Genomic DNA, 23,683 nt, shown 5'->3' with positions numbered 1-23,683 from the left:
TTCTGAGCCATAGGAGTTTCTTTGGAAAGCAATAATGTTCCATGAGCAAATGTTCACTGCTCTCAGTGCAAGTAAACAGATGCTCCACAATAAGAATTTTAGGTTTATTTAGCTACTAAGTAGAACATCTGATAAACTGCAAAATTTTACCTCTTTAATCTGTTTTTCCCATTTTACTATGTTAAGGTTCAGAAAATAAAAACAGAAAAAAAAGTAAATGGAAGAAAAGATGTTGTTGCAAATATGAGGATGAAGGTGCAATATTATCCATAAAGATGAAATTTAAGATTGGTTACAAAATGCCATATGAATGAAAACTCTGTGTGTAGCAAGAAAGTGTGATAAAGCAGTTAAGAATACAATGGATTAAAAGCATTAGAGCAATTTGTTTTTAGTTCTTTAACTGCCATTATCAAGCCATGTGACCTTAGACAAGAACTTTTAACTCTTTAGATTTCAATTTATCAATTGTTAAAAAGTAGGGGATTGAAACATATTGTATAATGCAGTTGCCTCCTAAAACTGGTATTTCTGCTTCTACTCTCTTCATAGCTTCCAACCAGCTATCCACAGAACCAGAGTAGTGTCTTTTTAAGGACCTTATTCATAAAATTACACTTACTTGCTTAAAACCAACCAAGAAATCCATTTATCCCTTAGAATAAAATCTTAAAATTCAAGGTCCTTCATTATCTAACTCTTACCCTACCTCTCCCATCTGGACTTCCTTCACTATTAGCATTGTTCTCGAAGGTCCCAGCACCTTACCTTCTTTCCTTAAACTCACTCATTTTCTAATTTCCTCAGGAATCTACTACCTGTTGTGTTTTCTATTTTATTTATATGTGGTTTGTTTATTTTTATACAAAAATGACTCTCTGATATTACTTTATTTGACTTGTTTACTGCCTGTTTCTCCTCTCTCCAACATAAGCTCCATCAATTCAGAATTTTGTCTTCATAATGCATCACTATCAGTTAGAATAGTGAATGGCATATAAGAGGCTTTTAATAAAAAGTTTGTCAAATAATTGAATAAACTTATTGTATAATTTTACTTAAACTGGACTAATGTAAATAAGTAATCTTTTTAAAATTAGAGTAAAATTGGTTTACAATGTTATGTTAGTTTCTGCTGTACAGTGAAATGAATCAGCTATATGTATACCTATATCCCCTCCCTTTTGGACCTCCCTCCCACCCCGCCCCTCATCTCACCCATTTGGTCATCACAGAGCACTGAGCTGAGCTCCCTGTACTATACAGCATGTTCCCACTAGCTATCTATTTTACACATGGTAGTGTATTTATGTCATACTTAATCTCCCAATTCGTTGTACCCTCCCCTTCCCCCTCTGTGTCCACATGTCCATTCTCTATGTCCACATCTCTATTCCTGCCTTACAAATAGGTTCATCTGTACCATTTTTCTAGACTTCACATATATGTGTTAATAATATACAATATTTGTTTTTCTCTTTCTGGCTTACTTCACTCTGTATGACAGACTCTACATCCATCCACATCTCTACAAATGACCCAATTTTGTTCCTTTTCATGGCTGAGTAATATTCCATTGTATATATATACTACATCTTCTTTATCTATTCATCTATCATTGGACATTTAGGTTGTTTCCATGTCCTGGCTATTGTAAATAGTGCTGCAATGAACACTGGGGTAAAAGATTATTGCTTATTGGCCTAACAAGCTTATTGGCCTAAACAATTCATATGACTTTACATAGAGATCCAATTTCCTCTTCAATTAGACACCATTGATTTGTATTTATATGGCTTCTTTTTTCATTATTAACAACTCTTTAGCATGTTTGGAATATTTTTCTCTTCACTCAGAATATGAATTTGCAGGGCTTACCGAGTTTAGTAATTGCCATTGGCAAAATAAATCTATTGACAATCAGGGTAACTAAGGATACTGACACTCCATGAAATAATATCTGGAATAGAAAAAAAAAACAAAGTAAGTTTTTCTCACAATGTCATATAATATACTCTATATTTACCAATGTAAATTAAGCAAGGATGTACTATGTCAATAGATACTCATGGCAGAGGGGAATTTGGATGTCAGGCATGATGAAAGTACTCTGGGGATTCTCTATCTTCTTGCATGTGCTTCACTCACATTTCTGGAACCAAACCAAAAATCAGGACACATGGTTTGACAAATATTTATCTACATATGAAGACATTAGGAGAAAATACTTGTTCTTAAATTCCATTACTGCACTTCTTGAGCCCTGGAAATATACCTGTGCTTTACCAATTCTCATACAGCACACACACCTCCATGTACACAGCCACACAGTTCTCTGCTCTACATTATCAGCACATCTGTATGAAATAATTCTCTCCACCTAGGAAAAGAGAACAACTCAGAGGCCTTGGTATGTTTGCTCCACCTCATACTTTGCCTCTCTGGAATCCTTTCATTGCCAGCAGAGAGGAGCAATTGATGCCTTTGGTGCCACCTGTTATTTTCTTCTCCACTTATATCACAATTAATCTCCATGGACAGATGAAGTGATACTTTTCAATTTGATACTACATACTTCCATCGATTTATGGAATTCTAACTTCCAGAACTTATTTTAAACTCTTAGCCAGTCCTCTATTCTTTGGCTACAAATGGAGTCTAGAGACAGAGCATGAAACCACACAAGAGGCTTTCAAGGTTGCACACTAGGTTCACCAGAGAAACTTTAAAATATTGATGCCCAGGATGTTCCCAGTGAATATTCTGATTTAATTCTTCAAGGGTGCAGCCCAAACACTGGTAATTAGAAAAACCAAGGTATAATCTACACACATTGAAATGTACTTATGTATCATTTGATAAGTTTTGACAGTGCATACACCCATATAACCCTCAGTCCTATCAAGATCTAGAATATTCTCATATCCCTCCAAATTTCTCCAGTGCTGCTCCAATCAATCCCCACCTGACACGAAGCAACTACTCTTCCTATTTCTATTTCTATAGGTGAGATTTGCCAATTCTAAAACCTTCATTTAAATTGAATATTATGTTTCTCATTATAGTTTTAATTAACATTCCCCTAGAGTAATGATGGTAAGCATTTTAATGTGCTTAGTGGTATATATCTTTATTTTGAAACATTTGTTCAACTCTTTTGCCTATTTTTTAAATTGGGTTGTTTTTCTTTTATTATAAAATTGTAGAAATTTTGAAAAATATATTCTGGATAAAAGTGCATTGTCATACAGATGGCCAACAGGCACATGAAAAGAAGCTCAATATCACTAATTATTAGAGAAATGCAAATTAAAACTACAATGAGATATCACCTCACATCAGTCAGAAGGGCCATCATTAAAAAGTCTACAAATAACAAATACTGGAGAGGGTGTGGAGAAAAAGCAGCCCACCTACACTGTTGGTGGGAATGTAAATTGATACAGCCACTATGGAGAACAGTATGGAGGTTCCTTAAAAAACTAAAAATAGAGTTACCATATGATCCTACTCCTGGGTGTATATCTGGAGAAAAGTCTAATTCGAAAAGATATTTGCACAGCAATCTTCACTGCAACACTATTTACAATACATGGAAGCAATCTAAATGTTCATCCACAGATGAATGGATAAAGAAAGTATATATACAATGGAATATTATTCAGCCATGAGAAAGAGTGAAATAATGCTATTTGCAGCAACTTGGATGGGCCTAGAGATTATCATACTAAGTGAAGTAAATCAGAGAAAGACAAATATCATAGGATACACTTATGTATGGAATCTAAAAAATGATACAAATAAACTTATTTACAAAACTCACAGACATAGAAAGCAAACCCGTGGTTACCAAAGGGTTTAGCAGTGGTGGGAGAGATAAATTAGGAGTTTGGGATTAACATATACACACTACTATATATAAAATAGGTAAATAACAGAACCTGCTGTATAGCACATGGAACTATATTCAATATCTTGTAATAACCTATAATGGAAAAGAATCTGGAAAAGAATATCACTTTGTATACCTGAAACTAATACAATATTGCAAATTAGCTATATTTCACTAGAAAAATACAGAAAAATGTACATTATCAGATATATGTGTTATGGATATTTCCTCTCAGTTTGTGACTTACATTATCCATTTATGTAAAGCTATCTTTTGGTAAGCAAACATTTTTAATGTTGAGAACTCTAATTACTATTGTATTTTTGTTCTAAAAACCCTTTGTCTATTCCAAGGTTGCAAAGGTATTCTCTTATGTTTTCTTCAGAAGTTTTAGGGCTTTTGATTTTATATTTATGTCTATGATGCATCTCTAAGCACTTTTACATATGGTGTGAGGTAAAAATGGAGGTTTTACTTTCTTTGGCAACTTATTTACCTTATAACTGGGAGTCTGTACTTTTGGCCTGCCTTTATCCATTTCCTCCGTCTCCTCTCACCACCTCTGGCCATCACCAATATGTTCTCTGTTTTTATGAGTTCAGTTTTTTTAGATTCCACAAATAGTTTTTTGAATGTTAAACTAATATTTCTGGACATATTTTTTGGATAAAATCTATTTGATCATAATGTTATATTTTTTATATATTTAAAATTAATTGGCTGCATATTTTCTAAGAATTTTTGCATCCTGTTTCATTAATGGTTTTGTTTATTTGTAATTATCTTTGTTGGGGTTTAGTATCAGAGTGGGCTGGCCACATAAAATAAGAAAGTGTTTAATCATTTTCTATTTTATGAGAGAGTTTATGTAGAATCGTTATCATTTATTCCTTAAATGTTTGGCAGAATTTTCCAGTCAAGCCATCTGGACTTCTAGTTTGTGAGACAGTTTTAATTTATATACCCAATTTCTTTAACAGATATAGGGCTATTCAGATTTTCTATTTTCTTTTGTGTCGGTTTGGGTAAGTTGTGTTTTTAAGGAGTTTAACCATTTTCATCTAAGGTATTGAATTATTCTGACAAAAAGTTATGCATAATTTCTATTTATTACTCCTTTAATAACTGTATAATTTGTAGTCATGTTCTCTTTTTCATTATGGATATCAGTAATTTGTTCCCTATCCCTTTCTGTCTTCTCTGTCTCCCTCTCTTGCTCTTTTTTAAGGTTTGACATTTTATTTATTTTACATCTTCATTAGAGTAAAACTGCTTCACTGTGTTGTGTTAGCTTCTATTGTATAACAAAGTGAATCAGCTCTACGTACACATATATCCACATATCCCCTCCCTCTTGCATCTTATCCCATGTGTCCAGGTGGTCAAAAAGCACTGAGCTGATCTCCCTGTGCTATGCAGCTGCTTTCCACTAGCTATCTATTTTACATTTGGTAGTGTCTATATGTCCATGACACTCTCTCACTTCATCCCAGCTTACACTTCCCCCTCCCTGTGTCCTCAAGTCCATTCTCTATGTCTGTGTCTTTATTCCTGTCCTGCCCCTAGGTTCTTCAGAACGATTTTTTTTCTGATTCCATATATATACATTAGAATACGATGTTTGTTTTTCTCTTTCTGACTTACTTCACTCTGTATGACAGACTCTAGGTCCATCCACCTCACTACAAAAAAACTCAATTTAGTTTCTTTTTCTGGCTGAGTAATATTCCATTGTATATATGTGCCACATCTTCTTTATCCGTTCATCTGTTGATGGACACTTAGGTTGCTTCCATGTCCTGGCTATTGTAAATACAGCTGCAATGAACATTGCGGTACATGACCCTTTTTGAATTATGGTTTTCTCAGGTTATATGCCCAGTAGTGGGATTGCTGGGTTGTATGGTAGTTCTAATTTTAGTTTTTTAAGGAACCTCCATACTGTTCTCCATAGTGGCTGTATCAATGTACATTCCCACCAACAGTGCAGGAGGGTTCCTTTTTCTCCACACCATCTCCAGCATTTATTGTTTGTAGATTTTTTGATGATGGCCATTCTGACCAGTGTGAGGTGATACCTCATTGTAGTTTTGATTTGCATTTATCTAATGATTAGTGATGTTGCGCATCCTTTCATGTGTTTGTTGGTAATCTGTATATCTTCTTTGGAGACATGTTTATTTAGGTTTTCTGCCTATTTTTCAATTGGGTTATTTGGTTTTTTGATATTGAGCTGTATGAGCTGCTTGTAAATTTTGGAGATTACTCCTTTGTCAGTTGCTTCATTTGCAAATATTTTCTCCCATTCTCAGGGTTGTCTTTTCATCTTGTTTATAGTTTCCTTTGCTGTGCAAAAGCTTTTCAGTTTCATTAGGTCCCATTTGGTTATTTTTGTTTTTATTTCCATTTCTCTGGGAGGTGGGTCAAAAAGGATCTTGCTGTGATTTATGTCATAGAATGTTCTGCCTATGTTTTCCTCTAAGAGTTTTATACTGTCTGACTTTATAAGAGGTCTTTAATCCATTTTGAGTTTATTTTTGTGTACGGTTTTAGGGAGTGTTCTAATTTCATTCTTTTACATGTAGCTGTCCAGTTTTCCCTGCACCACTAATTGAAGAGGCTGTCTTTTCTCCATTGTATATTCTTGCCTCCTTTATCAAAGATAAGGTGACCATATGTGTGGGGTTTTATCTCTGGGCTTTCTATCCTGTTCCATTGATCTATATTTCTGTCTTTGTGCCAGTACCATACTGTCTTGATTACTGTAGCTTTGTAGTATCATCTGAAGTCAGGGAGTCTGATACCTCCAGCTTCATTTTTCTTTCTCAAGTTTACTTTGGCTATTTGGGGTCTTTTGTGTTTCCATACAAATTGTGAATTTTTTTGTTCTAGTTCTGTGAAAAATGCCATTGGGAGTTTGACAAGGATTGCATTGAATCTGTAGATTGCTTTGGGTAGTAGAGTCATTTTCACAATGTTGATTCTTCCAATCCAAGAACATGGTATATCTCTCCATTTGTTTGTACCATCTTTAATTACTTTCAACAGTGTCTTATAGTTTTCTACATACAGGTCTTTTTTCTCCTTAGGTAGGTTTATTCCTAGGTAGTTTGTTCTTTTTGTTGCAATGGTAAATGGGGGTGTTTCCTTAATTTCTCTTTCAGATTTTTCTTCAGTAGTGTATAGGAATGCAACAAGTTTCTGTGTATTAATTTTGTATCCTGCTACTTTACCAAATTCATTGATTAGCTCTAGCAGTTTTCTGGTAACATCCTTGGGATTCTCTATGTATAGTATCATGTCATCTGTGAACAGTGACAGCTTTACTTCTTCTTTTCTGATTTAGATTCCTTTTATTTCTTTTTCATCTCTGATTGCTGTGGCTAAAAATTCCAAAACTCTGTTGAATAATAATGGTGAGAGTGGGCAACCTTATCTTTTTCCTGATCTTACTGGAAATGATTTCAAATTTTCACCATTGAGAATGAAGGTGGCTATGGGTTTGTCATATATGGCTTTTATTATGTTGAGGTAAGTTCCCTCTATACCTACTTTCTGGAAGGTTTTTACCATAAATGGGTGATTAATTTTGTCAAAAGCTTTTTCTGCATCTATTGAGATGATCATATAATTTTAATTCTTCAATTTGTTATTATGGTGTATTACATTGATTGATTTGCATATATTAAAGTATCCTTGCATTCCTGGGGTAAACCCTACTTGATCATGGTGTATTATCCTTTTAATGTTATGTTGGATTCTGTTTGCTAGTATTTTGTTGAGGATTTTTGCATCTTTGTTCATCAGTGATATCAGCCTTTAGTTTTCTTTCTTTGTGACATCTTTGTGTGGTTTGGTATCAGGGTGATTGTGGCCTCATAGAATGAGTTTGGGAGTGTTCCTTTCTCTGCTATATTTTGGAAGAATTTGAGAAACATAAATGTTAATTCTTCTCTAAATGTTTGATAGAATTAGCCTGTGAAGCCATCTGGTCCTGGGCTTTTGTTTATTGGAATATTTTTAATCACAGTCTCAACTTCAGTGCCTATGAATTGTCTGTTTATATTTTCTATTTCTTCCTGGTTCAGTCTTAGAAGGTTGTGGTTTTCTAAGAATTTTTCCATGTCTTCCAGGTTGTCCATTTTATTGGCATATAGTTGTGTGTAGTAATCTCTCATGATCCTTTGTATTTTTGCAGTGTCAGTTGTTACTTCTCCTTCCTCATTTCTAATTTTATTGATTTGAGTCTTCTCCCTTTTGTTCTTGATGAGTCTGGCTAATGGTTTATCCATTTTCTTTATCTACTCAAAGAACCAGATTTTAGTTTTAATGATCTTTGTTATTGTTTCCTTCATTTCTTTTTCATTTATTTCTGATTGGATCTTTATGATTTCTCTCCTTCTGCTAAATTTGGGGGTTTTGTTCTTCTTTCTCTAACTGCTTTAGGTGTAAGTTTAGGTTGTTTATTTGAGATGTTTCTTGTTTCTTGAGGTAGGATTGTTTTGCTATATACTTCCCTCTTAGAACTGCTCTTGCTGTATCCCATAGGTTTTGGGTTGTTGTTGTCATTTGTTTCTAGGTATTTTTTTATTTCCTCTTTGATTTCTTCAGTGATGTCTTGGTTATGTAGTAGCATATTGTTTAGCCTCCATGTGTTTGTAGTTTTTACAGATTTTTTCTTGTAATTCATATCTAGTCTCATAGTGCTGTGGTTGGAAAAGATACTTGATATGATTTCAATTTTCTTAAATTTACCAAGGCTTTATTTGTCACCCAAGATATGATCTATCTTGGAGAATATTCCATGAGCACTTGAGAAAAAAGTGTATTCTGTTGTTTTTGGATGGTATGTCCCGTAAATATCAACTAAGTCCATCTTGTTTAATCTATCATTTAAAGCTTGCATTTCCTTATTTATTTTCATTTTGGATGATCTGTCCATTGGTGAAAGTGGGGTGTTAAAGTCCCCTACTATGATTGTGTTACTGTCAATTTCCCCTTTTATGGCTGTTAACATTTGCCTTATGTACTGAGGTGTTCCTATATTGGGTGCATAAATAATTACAGTTGTTATATCTTCTTCTTGAATAGAACCATTGATCATTATATAGTGTCCTTCTTTGTCTCTTGTAATAGTCTTTATTTTAAAGTCTATTTTTTCTTATACAAGAATTGCTACTCCAGCTTTCTTCTTATTTCCATTTCCGCGGAATATCTTTTTCTATCCCCTCACTTTCAGACTGTATGTGTTCCTAGGTCTGAAGTGGGTCTCTTGTAAACAGCATATATATGGGTCTTGTTTTTGTATCCATTCAGCCAGGCTATGTCTTTTGGTTGTAGCATTCATCCACTTACATTTAAGGTAATTATCATTGTGTATGTTGCTATTACAATTTTCTTAATTGCTTTGGGTTTGTTATTGCAGGTTTTTCCCTTCTCTGTGTTTCCTGCCTAGAGAAGGTCCTTTATTATTTGTTGTAAAGCTGGTTTGGTGGTGCTGAATTCTCTTAGCTTTTGCTTGTCTGTAAAGGTTTTAATTTCTCTGTCAAAACTGAACGAGATCCTTGCTGGGTACAGTAATCTTGGTTGTAAATTTTTCCCTTTCATCACTTTAAATATGTCCTGCCAGTCTCTACAGGCTTGCAGAATTTCTGCTGAAAGAACTGCTGTTAACCTTATGGGGATTCCCTTGTATGTTAATTGTTGCTTTTCTCTTGCTGCTTTTAATATTTTTTCTTTGTATTTAAGTTTTGATTAGTATTAAAGTTTGATTAGTATGTGGTTTGGCATGTTTCTCCTTGGTTTTATCCTGTATGGGACTCTGCATTTCCTGGAGTTGATTGACTATTTCCTTTCCCATATTAGGGAAGTTTTCAACTATATTCTTTTCAAATATTTTCTCAGTCCCTTTCTTTTTCTCTTCTTCTGGGACCCCTATAATTCGAATGTTGGTGCATTTAATGTAGTCCCAGAAGTCTCTGAGACTGTCCTCAATTCTTTTCATTGTTTTTTCTTTCTTCTGCTGTGTAGTAATTATTTCCACTATTTTATCTTCCAGGTCACTTATCTGTTCTCCTGCCTCAGTCATTCTGCTATTGATTCATTCTAGAGAATTTTAAATTTCATTTATTGTGTTGTTCATCATTGTTCGTTTGCTCTTTAGTTCTTCTAGGTCCTTTTTAAACTTTTCTTGTATTTTCTCCATTTTATTTCCAATATTTTGGATCATCTTTACTATCATTACTTTGAATTCTTTTTCAGGTAGACTTCCTATTTCCTCTTCATTTGTTTGGTCTGGTGGGTTTTTACCTTGCTCCTTCATCTGCTGTGTATTTCTGTGTCTTCTCATTTTGCTTAACTTACTGTGTTTGGGGTCTCCTTTTTGCAGGCTGCAGGTTAGTAGTTCCCATTGTTTTTGGTGTCTGCCCCCAGTGGGTAAGGTTGGTTCAGTGGGTTGTATAGGGTTCCTGGTGGAGGGGACTGGTGCCTGTGTTCTGGTGGATGACCCTGGATCTTGTCTTCCTGGTGGGCAGGACTGTGTCCGCTGGTGTTTTTTGGGGTGTCTGTGAACTTATTATGATTTTAGGCAGTCTCTCTGCTAATGGGTGGGGTTGTGTTCCTGTCTTGTAAGCTGTTTGGCATGGGGTGTCCAGCACTGGAGCTGGCTGGTCATTGAGTGGAGCTGAGTCTTAGCATTGAGATGGACATCTCTGGGAGAGCTCTTGCTGATTGATATTATGAGGAGCTGAGAGTTCTCTGATGGACCAAAGTCCTGAACTTGGCTCTCTCACTTCAGAGGCTCAGGGTTGACACCCAGCTGGAGCACCAAGACCCTGTCAACCACACGGCTCTAGTCCTCTCCTTGGCACTCTGCGACACAATCAGGAGAAATCTCTGAATTCCTGGGTTGTCGCTGCACCAGGACCCCAGCCCCTGCTGCGGGTGTCCCTGATGGTGTTCAAAGAAGAAAATGGTTCCTGATGGAGGAGACTGAGTGGAGGAGGCAGCTTCACCAGGCTGCTGCCAGATGGGCTGGTTCAGAAACAGAGTGTAGTGCCCTGAAGCTGCCCTTAAAGGCAAATGTTTAAGGGACAGGCACAGTTTGTCTTCTGGCAGGAAGTTTTGATACCTCCAAGCTCCCAGCAATAACTGCTTGACTTGAGGATAGTGGAAAGTCTTGTCGAATTACTGTAGCCTTGACCTTGACAGACTTAGCATGGGAGCTCTCTGTGTGGGGGCCAGAAGTGCCCATGCTACCCCAGGCCCTTTGGGTCCCTTCCTTTGCATATGCAATTTTTTTTAAAGTAACTGCCAAATTCTTTTCCAGAGTGACTGTACTATTTGATATTCCTACTAGTAATGTATGAGTGGTCCAGGTTCTTTGCATCCTCACCATTTAGTTTCATCACCATATTTCATTTTAGCCCTTCTAATAGAGAGATATCTTTTTGTGGTCTCAGTTTACATGTCCCCAGTGGCTAATGATGTTGACCATTTTTTATGCTTATTTGTATCTGTATATCCTCTTCTGTGGAATGTCTTTTCCTGTATTCTGCCCATTGGACTGTTAAAAGTTTTTAATTTTGATGAAGTATAATTTCTTCTTTTTTTTCTTTTATGGATTATGCTTTTGGTGTCTTTGCCTTATACTAGGTCCCAAAGATTTTATTACAAGTTAAAAAAGAGTTTTCTAGTTTTACATTTAATTCTGTGACCCACTATAAATTAATTTTTGTAAAAGATGTGAGACTTAGAGTTAATGTTCTTTTTTTTGCCTATGAATGTCCCATTCTTCAGCACCATTTGTTAAGACATCCTCTATTGAATTGTTTTGAACCCTTATCAAAAAATAATTGGGGATGTTTGTGTGGATCTATTTCTGGGTTCTCTGTTCTGTTCCACGTGTCTCTCTCTCTCTGACAATACTATCTATTCTCCATGACTATAACTGTAATAATGCCTTAAAATTGGGTATAGTGATTTTTCTCATTTTTTCTTCTCTTTCAAAATTGTTTTCGTTATTTTAGTTTCTTTGCTTTTTATTTCTTGAATGATTGTATGTGGAATTGTATCTTTAATTTTCACTTCCTTGTATCAATTGCTAGTATATAGAAATACTTAATTTTTTTATACTTATCTTATATCCTGAGACCATGTTGAACTCACTTATTAGTTCTCGTAGGGCTTTTTTTTACTATTCTTTTTGAAGACCCTTGGAATTTTCTATATAGATAATCATATTATCTGCAAATAAGGAGAGTTTATTTTTCCCTTTTCAATATTCGTGTGTTCTTTTTTTCCTTTATTTTATTTTATTTTTTTTGTCTTATGGAGCAAGCTAGAACTTCCATCATGATGTTTAACAAAAGAGTAAGAGTAGACATTCTTGGATTGTTCCCAATTATAGGGTGAAAATATCTTTCACTATTAATTATAAGGCCACCTGTAAATTATTTTGTAGCTGTTCTTTATCAACATTAGGAAATTCCCTTCTATTTCTATTTTTTGAGAGATTTTGTCATAAATGGATATTGATTTTTGTTAAGTGCTTTTCCTTTATCAGTTGATATGATTCTATAAATGTCAATTAGATCTTGTTGGTTGATGGTGTTGCTTAGTTCTTCCATATCCTTGCTGATTTTTTATCTAGTTCTACACTTTGTTGAACAAATTATAAAAAGGAGTGTTAAAGTCTCCAAATATAGTTTGTCTATTTTTCCTCTTAGTCCTCAGTTTTCACTTCACATATTTTTATGTACTTGTTTGGAACATATTCAGTTCAGTCATTGAACTTGTGAGTAGTAGAGACAGGATTAAGTTAAAATTTTAAGCTTTCATTGTAGTGCCTCTTTGTGAGTATTAATAAATTAGCTGTAAGATTCAGTTAAATTAAATTAAGTAAGGAGTGCTACTTTCTTTTCAACTAGTTAACTACTACTGAGACATCTCTTAAATGATTTTATTTACCAAAGTTTTATTTGAAAGCAAGTCTACATGGCAACATCATCATCACCATCATCATCATCATCATAGCTCAGATTTATTGTACATTTACTATATGCTAAACAATGTGTTAAGCATTTTACGTATATTTTTAATTTATCATAATAACCCTTTGAGACAGTGGAGATAGTGAGATAGCCAGATAGGCCTGGCTCATACAAGTTTATAAGAGCTGATAATTAAATTTTCAGGAAGTTTATGAGCAGATTGATGTTCCTGTTGGTGCCAGTGATTACACAACAGAAACTGGCAAACACCACAACTTAGGGTCTCCTTCTCTCTGAGAAAGTTACTTGTTAAATATTTATTAGAAAACCATTGGTATTATTACTAAATCTGTTTTGGACTGAGGAAACTGATACTTTGAGTGAGGTGGTGGGAATTAAATAACTTGTGGATGGTCACACAGTAAATAGCAACCAATTAAAAATTTTGGAACCCATATCCATGTGCAACGTTCACCATTATACTGGTCAGGATGTATGATGATGACGCTGATTTTTATTCAGGCAGGTGGAGATAGGTTAAAAAGAAGGAGGAGGTCATGTAATATTAGATACTTTGGTTTAGAAAGCAGTGTTTGAATATTTAGTTTTTTAATGTTTGGATTATACATAATAATGGCCTTTACACTGTTCCCTTTACTCTTGGAATTTATGTTAAAAAAAAAAGCCACGATGGAAGTATTAGATGTGTTGTGATGTCTGCAAAGAAAATTTCTTAAAGAACTCCTTGAAATTATCTTATTTTGAGATGAGGTAGAGGGAGAGTCATACTCATTATATTCTGTTAGGCAGAGTTTGGGGGTTCTATCTTAGAGATAACTTCTGTTAATAAACAAAATGTTTTGGTTCCTAGCATTACTAAATGTGGACTCATAAAGTTACAGAAGGCAATAGAGCCAATTATAAGTAGGTTTCTGCTTTTCTTGAGTAGGTGTTAGAAGTAAATAAAGATAGAAACATTTATTAAGTGCATACTCTGTATCAGGTAATATTTTAAATGATTTATAAGTTTTAATTCCCTTAACTTGTACAATAAACCTATCTTTTAGGAGTGTGATGAAGGGATTTGGGAATCCTTAAGCTAGAATGGAGAAGAGGAAAGTTGCTAGTTGTTTTTCCCCTCCCCAGTTTTACCATCATAGCTAAATCACTCCCACATTCCAAGTGGGGTTGACCAATCTCACTACAAAAGCATATTTCATACACAGAAACAGTTTTCATAAAATATTCTAATAAAAAACACATCTTTCTTTACTTGAGATTTCTCCCTCTCAGATCCAAGAGAATATTCAGAGTAGGCAAGCAGAAGAGCCATGTTTATATTTGGAGTCCCTTTCATTTCACTCCAGACCATAATGAATGCCCAGCGCCAGCTGAAACCATGACCAAGTCGAGACAAAAGAGGGCTCAGTAATAGAAAGACCAGAAGTCTAAAAGACAAAACAGATTTTAAAAAGTTATTTTTGTCATAGAAATTTCTTTCCATCCCATTCTATGTTATTCCAATCTATACCCTGTGGAACTGCCAACTCTGACATATGAACCATCTTTCACACTCTGTTGCATGGTATGAAAGGAAGGCAGAAGGGCATTCCATACCAAGAGAATGGTATTATTCTTTTTCTTTCTTTCTCTTAGGTGAGTAGTAGAGTAATTCCACATCACCTTTGAGTGGTGCTTCTCCAGGTGGAAAAGAAAGTGTTAGAGATATTTTGTAGATATATTCTATTCTAGATCTCAAAAACAAATAAAAGCAAATCTAATAAATACAAGAGAAAATAATGTCCTCTCTTTCTTTTTCTTTGTATATTTTAATCTTACTGAATCTGCCCAGAATCAGTTAATTCATTTCTATTTCTTCTTTTAGTCACAGATCATTCTTATATTTTACACTAACTGTATCTGATAATTTGGGACTAATTTCCATTTACTTGGCACTGGCTGACTTGATGTTGAGTCCCAACTAATCTTCCTAGATGGAAGTAGAATGTTAACAATTTTGGTGATGGAGATTAAAGAATTGTTATGATGGTTTTCCTCTTCTATGTCATCTCCTTTTCATTTACATAAGCAGACTGCTGTCTGCCTTTTAACACTGGAAAGGGGGCTACAAAAATTATTTAGGCAAAAAAAGACATTTACAAGGAGGACTTCATATTATTTTTATTTATTTATTTATTAGACATGTGATCATTTAATTTATTTTAAATTTTTTTTGAATCAAAGCTAGAAAAATGTTACCTAAAAGTAACATAACATAACATCGCATAATATAACATAACATGGCAGAATGCCAGAATCATCAGAACACCTAACAGAGCAGATATCAAATAATAGTGAATAATAATTTAGGAGTAAAGAAAGGTTACCTTTCTTTTTAAAAAATTTTTATTGGAGTAGAGTTGATTTACAATGCTGTATTAGTTTCAGGTTTATAGCAAAGTGAATCAGTTATACATATGCATACATCCACTCTTTTTAAGATTCTTTTCCCGTATAAGCCATTACAGAGCATTGAGTAGAGTTCCTTGTGCTATACAGTAGGTTCTTATTAGTTATCTATTTTATTCATAGTAGCATGTATATATCAATCCCAGTCTTCCAATTTGTCCCTCCCTGATTTTTAAAAAGCTATTTCCAACTATACTTTATTAAGAGTAAGTTATTTGTTATATAATATTAAGCGAACAAAGCAATACAACATTTTTATTTATGATAGGTGTTTAACTTCATGAAACTTCATAGAATAAAAAACAATAAAAGACACTGGAGGAAATATACAAAATGTTAGTAGTGGTTGCCTCTAGGTAGTAAGATTATGAGAAATTTTTTTCTTTTTTCTAATTTTCAAAAATTTTACAACATGCTTGCATTGCTTTGAAATGTAGTTAAAAATTGAATAAAACACTGGGTGCTAATTTGCTGATGATTCCTTGGAAAGTTTGAGTGAATTTTTCATTCTAAGGAATGAAACATTTCTGTCACTTAAAGAATGTATTCAGGCTTAGTCAATGTCTTATAAATAGAAAAATTCAAATGACTTTCTTACCTGAAAACAATAAGTGTTAAGCAGATATTTAATGAATAATATATATCAGAAAATGATATATATAAATATGTATGTGCAGGAATTAGAAGTCCAATGAAAGTGAACACCATAAGAAAAGCAACAAATGATAGACAATTCCAGAATCTGCATTTTTAGAAAAAAATGTAAATATAGTTAATTAATCTAATATAGTCAATGCAAGACTTATCTATGTAAGGCATTGTGCTAGGCATTATAAAGAAAATAAAGATGAATAAGGCATTCACCAACACTCAAGGGGCTTATAATTTAACTGGGGAGAAAGGAGCACTAAGGCAAGTAAACAAATACTTCTAAAGAATTTTTAACCAGCTTACACTGAATGTAAATTAGTGTCTTTCTATTTGGGTTGACTTTGAAAGACATGTTAGATTGTAGCTATGCTATTTGACAGAACTCATTCAGGCATTATGGTTCAGTAGCTGGAAAATACTGATTGTGAAGTCCTTGTATCATTAGGAAGATCTAAAATTGTTTATTTTAAAAGGAAATACTGAACTACTAGTCTGATTTACATAGTGATAGAATTAAGCGTTTGCCCAAAATCTAGCTAGCACTTAGAATATGTGAATGAATCTTTTATTCACATGAATGCCCTTTGTAGATTCTCCTTTTGTGATTTCTGAGTCTGTACTTATTCAAGTACTCCAGAGCCCAGGAAAACTCTGCATCATTCCCGAAGCTTATGGTCTCATCAGCTGCAGGCAAAGCAGTTTGAAAAAGTACACTCAGACATGATTATTTATCATTTTTGGGTGTTGGGACCATAGCTATTTAAAACTTCTTGTTATCTTGCTGTATATTTCATGTATTTAATGTTGACATTATATGTATAACAAAATAAATGGAAAAAATTAAAAAGGCACATGAATACCATTTTATGAGAGGAAAAAGAGCTTGGTTTTACCCATATGTTGCCAGACTCTGTCCCTGAAACACAAATACCTAGGCATTACCAGAGAAAATTTCAATATGAAACACTGTGGGAAAATGCCTCCAAACATCAAAAATCTCAGTCTTGTTGAGATTAGCACAAAATGTAATCAAATCAATTAAGTGACATATAGTGAAGAGTTATCAAGACTCTTTCATATATGGTAGAAATTAATTGGAGAAATCTTATGAGGAGGAAACCAGATTCTGTAAGGAATCAATGCCTACCAAATTCAGAGTGGATATGAGCTGAATAACCAAGCTCCAAATCCATCTAATAGACGTGCGCATGTACATGTGTGTGTGCATGTTTGCAATCAGTCAGGCACACAGAAAAAAGCTTCTGAATTTTTTTAAAAAGTCTGTTTCCTTTATTTGGTGATCATGAGTCATCCTAAGAAATCTAGACATTTTACAGGAGCAAAGGGTCACAACCCTTTCTGTATATAAGTATCATCTGTGAAGAGTTTTTTAAAGTCAGACATCCCATGCTCTCACCCTCATAGATTTTGATACTATAGATCTAGGCATCTGTGTCATTTTTATATCTCAATGTTGCACAGCCCTTAGCCTAGAGGAATGATAAGGCCTTATGGCCTGGACATTTTAGGGACATCAATTTGCCAAGAATAAAAGATTATACAGGTTGGCACTTCCCTGGTGGCACAGTGGTTAAGAATCCACCTGCCAATGCAGAGGACATGGGTTCGATCCCTGGTCCGGGAAGATCCCACATGATGCGGAGCAACTAAGCCCGGGTGCCACAACTGAGCCTGCGCTCTAGAGTCTGTGAGCCACAACTACTGAGCCCGTGTGCCACGACTACTGAAGTCCACATGCCTAGAACCTGTGCTCAGCAACAAGAGAAGCCACTGCAATGAGAAGCCCTTGCATCACAACGAAGAGTATCTCCCACTCACGGCAACTAGAGAAAGCCCGCACACGACAACGAAGACCCAATGCAACCAAAAATAAATAAAATTAAACAAATAAAAATAAACCAAGTAGTACTATATGACTTAAAAAAATTATATGGGTTGACAAGGAAGTATCTCTTATTTGGGGAATTTCTTTCTAACAAGGTGATGTATGAATAGAAGCATGAAATTGGCAGCTACTTATGCCAATATGTAAAGGAAGCACATTTTAAGAGCAGAAGCACAAGGACACAAGCCCAAACTGGAAGCCTGTTTGGTATATTTGAGGAATAACAAGTGTGGCTAGAGCAGGGTGGGTGAGGGTGAGAGTGGTAGAAATGAATCACAGAAGTAACAGGGAGACAAACATATCATGTGTTTGCCATTAAAACAACTTTGACTTGTAGCCAAATGAGAAGTTATTAGATAGTTTTAAACAAAAGAAATGATCTGGGTAAGGAGGAAGTGAGGTGGGTGAGGGTCAGAAACCATCATAGGTTCAATGCGTTATATTCTCAGTGTGACAACAGAATTGTTGGAATTGGGGTCCTAGGGAGTTAAGCTGAAAAGAGGAGAGATGGTGCGCCTCCTCTCTTAGAGAGTAGCATGGACCTGCTGTAGACTCTTGTAGGATTTACTAGGATTTACCATTAGTATCTTAGATTTCTACTGTCTTGGAGAGTAGGAGCTGGTACATATTATATTTTAGATAGTAAGATTCTTGAAGTTGAGATTATGAAGTTATTATTTGTATGAGCATAAAGTGGGTGGCTGAAGCAGAGTGATAGATGTGCTCACAGGAGGAGAGGAAGTCTTGGAATTGAAAGGTGAGGGAATAGTAGGATCAACTGTGTGAATACTGATTGATGCCACTAAGGATGGTGATAGCATGATGTTGCAGAGAGTCACAGTGAGACAGGGGCCAATATCTTCACAAAATGGAGAGTGTGACTCAGAGTTCTAGAGATAACTACAACCAAGAGGGTGGCCTATGGTATAATCTGATGGCATGAGCTTCAAAACTGGGCTCCTCTGGGGAAGAATAAGAAAAATAATATAGAAATGACTGAGGTACAGAAAAATCACCCACCTCAACCATAGGCTTATAGCACCAGGGATGCAGGTGAGAAAGACACTATAACATTTAAGGAACACGAGGGAAATAATGTCTTCAGGGGAGATCCAGCTTTCAGTTACAGCAAGAATGAAGGGAGCCTTCAGAATCACTTCCGATAGATATAAATACATGCATAACATTTTAAATTTTTCCTACAATGGTGGTCCAATTAATGCTGCCTAGCTGCTAGTACAACTGGCTTCCATTGTAATTGACATGAAATTTTAGTGACATGCTTTCAAATCCTATAAAATCCTATACTTTTCAGCTTCTGACTTCTGAACTCATTTCATCTTCCATAATGTTCTCCCAAAAGCCAAAAAATCATTGATTATGTTCAGGGTCTCTGTTAACACATATTAATATGTTGCCATTGTGTGATTTAGGCCAAGTTCCCATCCCATGTATTGGAACATTACAGAAAGTACCCTTCTTCAAGACTGACACAGATTCCACTCACCCCCTCAGCTGGGTGCCCTTGAGCAAGGCACAATTTGTACTCTTCTATTTTCTTTTTTAACACTGCCAATTGTATTTAAATGTCCCAGCTTAATCTTTTAATTGGCTTTGCATGACCTCTCTTCACTGTCCTTAAAATATTGGTCTTCCATTCTAGTGGCAGTGCCAAATTGATCCATATTGGAGCCTGAGGCAAAAGGAACTGAGAGTAATATTGATCTTTCTTTTAAAATTTTGTATTTTCACCAAGGGTTTTTTGCATTAATTTCAATTTTTAAATATTGCATTAAAATATTTAATTTGATTACTGAGTACTTTGGCACCCTCTTAAATTTTGTGCCTGAGATGAAGGCCTCAGTTACCTTACCTTAATCCTAGCCCCTGTCTAAGGGATTAGACTGAAGATTACTGAGTAATACGGTCAGAGACTTAAGGGAATTAGTGGTGAAATAGAGTCAACATGAACTCTAAGTGAGGTTACAAATTTTGCTTAAAGATAGAGGTTTAGAGGACACAGGCAATAGAGTTTTTAGAACGTGTTTTTAGTTAGCTAGTTTTCAAGTCAGTATCTTATTTTGACCATGTAGACGTAGATGTAGTTACTATTACAATATTATAACTTCTAATGTATGAAACAAAGTATAAATATGCTAGCCACTCACTCAAGGAGAAGCGCTTCAACTCCTGGTTTAAAACTTGTAGAATTTAAAAAAAGTCCCATAATGACGATGGTAAATATTCCAGACATTCCAACTAGCTTACCTATTTTTTTAAAGAAACAAATACAAAGTATTAATTTAACATCAACAGTGGCACAAATTTTGCCAGAAATGAAAACATCAGATATCTGGTAGTAGAGACTTCATATAAAGAGGCTATCCCACTTGGTTTCAACTGGATAATATCACAAATTATTATCACCACCCATTGACCTTCTTCCTCTTCAGATTCATACCCAACTGTGCAGAAAATTCTGTAATGAACATCCTTGCACTGCTTTGGCTTCTGATCATTGGCAACAATGTGGAGCTCACAAATCTCTTCATGTGCCCTAGTGAGGCTAGAGCACCCTTCACAGGTCTAATTCTTTTAGAGGGACTCTGGATGAATTAAATAGAAGTGAGCTGATGAGCTCTCTATGGACTAGCCCACTTCACATACTTTTTCTTAGAAGACAGTAGGAGATAGAAATGGTTTGATCTTGTGACAAGACTAAGGGAGTGGAGCCAATAGAAATACAATATGGATCTACTTCCCCAGTTTAATTTTGGTTTGGTGAATTTACTGTCAGGGACTGAAAAGTGTACAAAACTGTGGAATATTCTTAAACATTCTCTTAGCTTTCATGAGCCAGAGGGAAAAATAATTTTGAAAGTAGCTTATGCAAGTGATATATTACCACTGTGAAAAATTCAAATAATATGGTACAGTATAGAGATTATATTTTTTAGAAAAAGGGAATACCCATAATTCCACTGCCAGGACTTCAGGTATAGTTTTAAAGAAAATTTTGATTGAAATTCCTATTGAAGAGAGGACTATATTTGCCTAGAAAAAAATCATAAGATAAGCTACTTGAAAGTACAGAATGAGACACCCAGAAAGCAACTCCAAGCATTAAAGGCTGCTTGCTGAATTTCTATACTGGAGACAAGTGGTAAAAATTAAGCAGGAAACATGGAAAAGTGAGGAGATAGGGGTAGCTTTTAGATCTCATAGAGTTGTGAACTGCAAAATGTAATTTTCCCTGTGAGCTCCCCTTGTCCCCATCTTCACTAGAGTTTATTAAGAAGAAAAAAATTGCTATATATTTATGAGGAGACAGCAGAGATTATGAGGAAGAAAATTCCAGAAATTTTCAGAAATTATGAGGAGATATCTTTGGGTTTTCATAGACTATAGAATTGGAAGCTTAAGATAATTGGATCAAGATCTTAGAGAGGAGTGGAGTACCCTGCGAACACTCACAGAGGCTTGCTTTTAACATACATATACACAGTCACGCAGTAAGAAAAACTACAGAGGGATTATACAGCAATACAGTTCTGTAATGGGCTTATTTTTTTCTCTCTTAATGTTTAGCAGACATTGTTCTAGTTAACAAGTACAAATTAAAATTTTTGTTCTAATATTGAAGAATACTGTGGATATGCCACTTTGATCATTATTGCCATGTTTATCAAATTGTCATACATGGATCTGTTTGGTGCCCCTTCTGTTTCTTTGGTTTACTTTGTATTCCCCTGTTAATAGCAGTTGTATTTTAATTACTATAGGCTTATTAAATGTTTAATATTTACCTAATTGTAAAATTCTTCACTTCAAAAAAATTGTCATGCATAGTCTCACAGTTTATGTTTCCAGATGAATTTTTAAATTATTCTGTAAAATTTCACCTCCCTCTAAAATTCTATCATTATTTGATTCAGATTGTGATAATCTTAATTTGATGAAATGAACAACATTATCACACTATTGAGTCTTCCCTTCTAGAGATGGAAAATTACAAGTTTTATATTCTTTATTTTAGTTATGGCTAGGAATGATACCTAAGCCAGAAACGAACACTTTACTTAGTCATTTTTGAATCATGAAAGAAGAGGAAACTGTGGATGTACGTGCTTTGAGGAGATCAAATCCTGGACTACTCTTTATAACTTGTTAAGTAATGGTAAAATTTGGAAAATATTTATGATGACTACCTTGAAGATATTAATATAAACAATAAGCTAGGTCAGGGTAAAAGTTCTTTTACATTAGATTTATATTTACTCATTATCTGTTTTCATGAAATTCTGTCCTAGGATTTTTTTTGCTAAAATGTTTATTGAGACATCTTGACTCTAAAAATTTAAAATAATTTTCTTGGAGATAGGGTAGGGGATTATGAGATACAAATTATCATGTATAAAATAAATAAGCAACAAGGATCTACTGTACAGTGCAAGGAAATATAGCCATTATTTTGTAATAACTTCGAATGGAGTATAATCTGTAAAAATACTGAATCACTATGTTGTATGCCTGAAACTAATATAATGTTGTAAATCAATGATAATTCAATTTTTAAAATTAAATACATAGATAAAATTATTTCCTTGAGCGTAACTCTTAATCTTGAGGCTATGCTTACTTAATGATGTTAGAGGAAATTGTTTGCTGGAATATAAATTTTGTAGCATTAGGAATACACCACTAAAGAAGTATGTAACGAATGTACTTGTACTGACTTATCATTCTCTCACTGTCTATTAATTCATTAACGATTCTGAAACCTCATTAGATTATAATTGGTTTAAATCCAGATTAATTAGTAAACCTCAAATCCCTATGTTCTGTATTTCCTTCCTCAGACATGAAAATAATGAATCCTGTTACTCTAGCATTTCTAAAAAGAAGCTTTTCTCTGTGTCTGTTTAAATTTTATACTTCTCAGAAAACTTGTGTAGCTTTCTGTTTAAGTCCAAACTTCTTGTTAAGTTTATTCCTTGATATTTTATAACTTTTTGCTAATGTAAAGAGAATCAATTTTCATTATATTTTATAACTAGTTACTGCTGCTTTATAAGAATGCTGTTCGATTTATTAATTTTTGTATATTTACCTTATATCAAACTATTAAAGAACCTTGTTGTCTTAGTTTATTAATTAATTTTCTTGGGTGTTTCTATATAATCTAAAATGTTGTGACTAGTGTAACCATTTTCTCCTTTAAAATATGTATAAACGTCTTTTTTTTCTTATTATATTAGCTAGAGCTTCCAGAACTTTTTTTTTCTTTAACTTCTTTACTGGAGTATAATTGCTTTACAATGTTGTGTTAGTTTCTGCTTTATAACAAAGTGAATCAGCTACACGTATACTTATATACCCATATCTCCTCCCTCTTGTGTCTCCCCCTCCCACCCTCCCTATCGTTCCCCTCTAAGTGGTCACAAAGCACGGAGCTGATCTCCCTGTGGTATGCAGCTGCTTCCCACTAGCTATCTATTTTACATCTGGTAGCATATGTAAGTCCATGCACTCTCTCACTTCGTCCCAGCTTCCCATTCCCCTTACCCGTATCCTCAAGTCCATTCTCTACGTCTGTGTTTAATCACGGATAAGAGGCTAGGCAACACTCTTATTCCTAAATGTAATGGAAAGACATAGTGTAATTTGGGAAGTAGGTATTATCACACATGCCAACTCCAAATCATTTGTGGAGCTGTCTAAAGGGCTGGGTTGAAAGTGATTATGAGGCTCTGTCAGGGAACAGAGATATGGCTA

The 23,683-nt window shown here is 34.7% G+C and overlaps 1 protein-coding gene across 1 annotated transcript in view; it reads right to left on the bottom strand.

Moving 5' to 3' along the window:
* The window catches only part of SLC9C1 (solute carrier family 9 member C1), a 98,058-nt gene that overhangs the window by 52,249 nt on the left and 22,126 nt on the right, over window positions 1–23,683 (bottom strand). The window contains exons 7-10 of the mRNA XM_059063940.1: window positions 20,077–20,176; window positions 15,950–16,093; window positions 14,156–14,330; window positions 1,879–1,960 (exon numbers count right to left, since the gene is read on the bottom strand). Coding sequence (XP_058919923.1) covers window positions 1,879–1,960; window positions 14,156–14,330; window positions 15,950–16,093; window positions 20,077–20,176 — 501 coding nt within the window. The remainder of the gene's footprint in view (window positions 1–1,878; window positions 1,961–14,155; window positions 14,331–15,949; window positions 16,094–20,076; window positions 20,177–23,683) is intronic.

The sequence above is a fragment of the Kogia breviceps genome, chromosome 5, assembly GCF_026419965.1.
Source record: "Kogia breviceps isolate mKogBre1 chromosome 5, mKogBre1 haplotype 1, whole genome shotgun sequence".
NCBI lineage: Eukaryota > Metazoa > Chordata > Mammalia > Artiodactyla > Physeteridae > Kogia > Kogia breviceps.
Note: the sequence above shows the minus strand (reverse complement) of the source record. Positions and strands in the feature narration are given on the sequence as shown.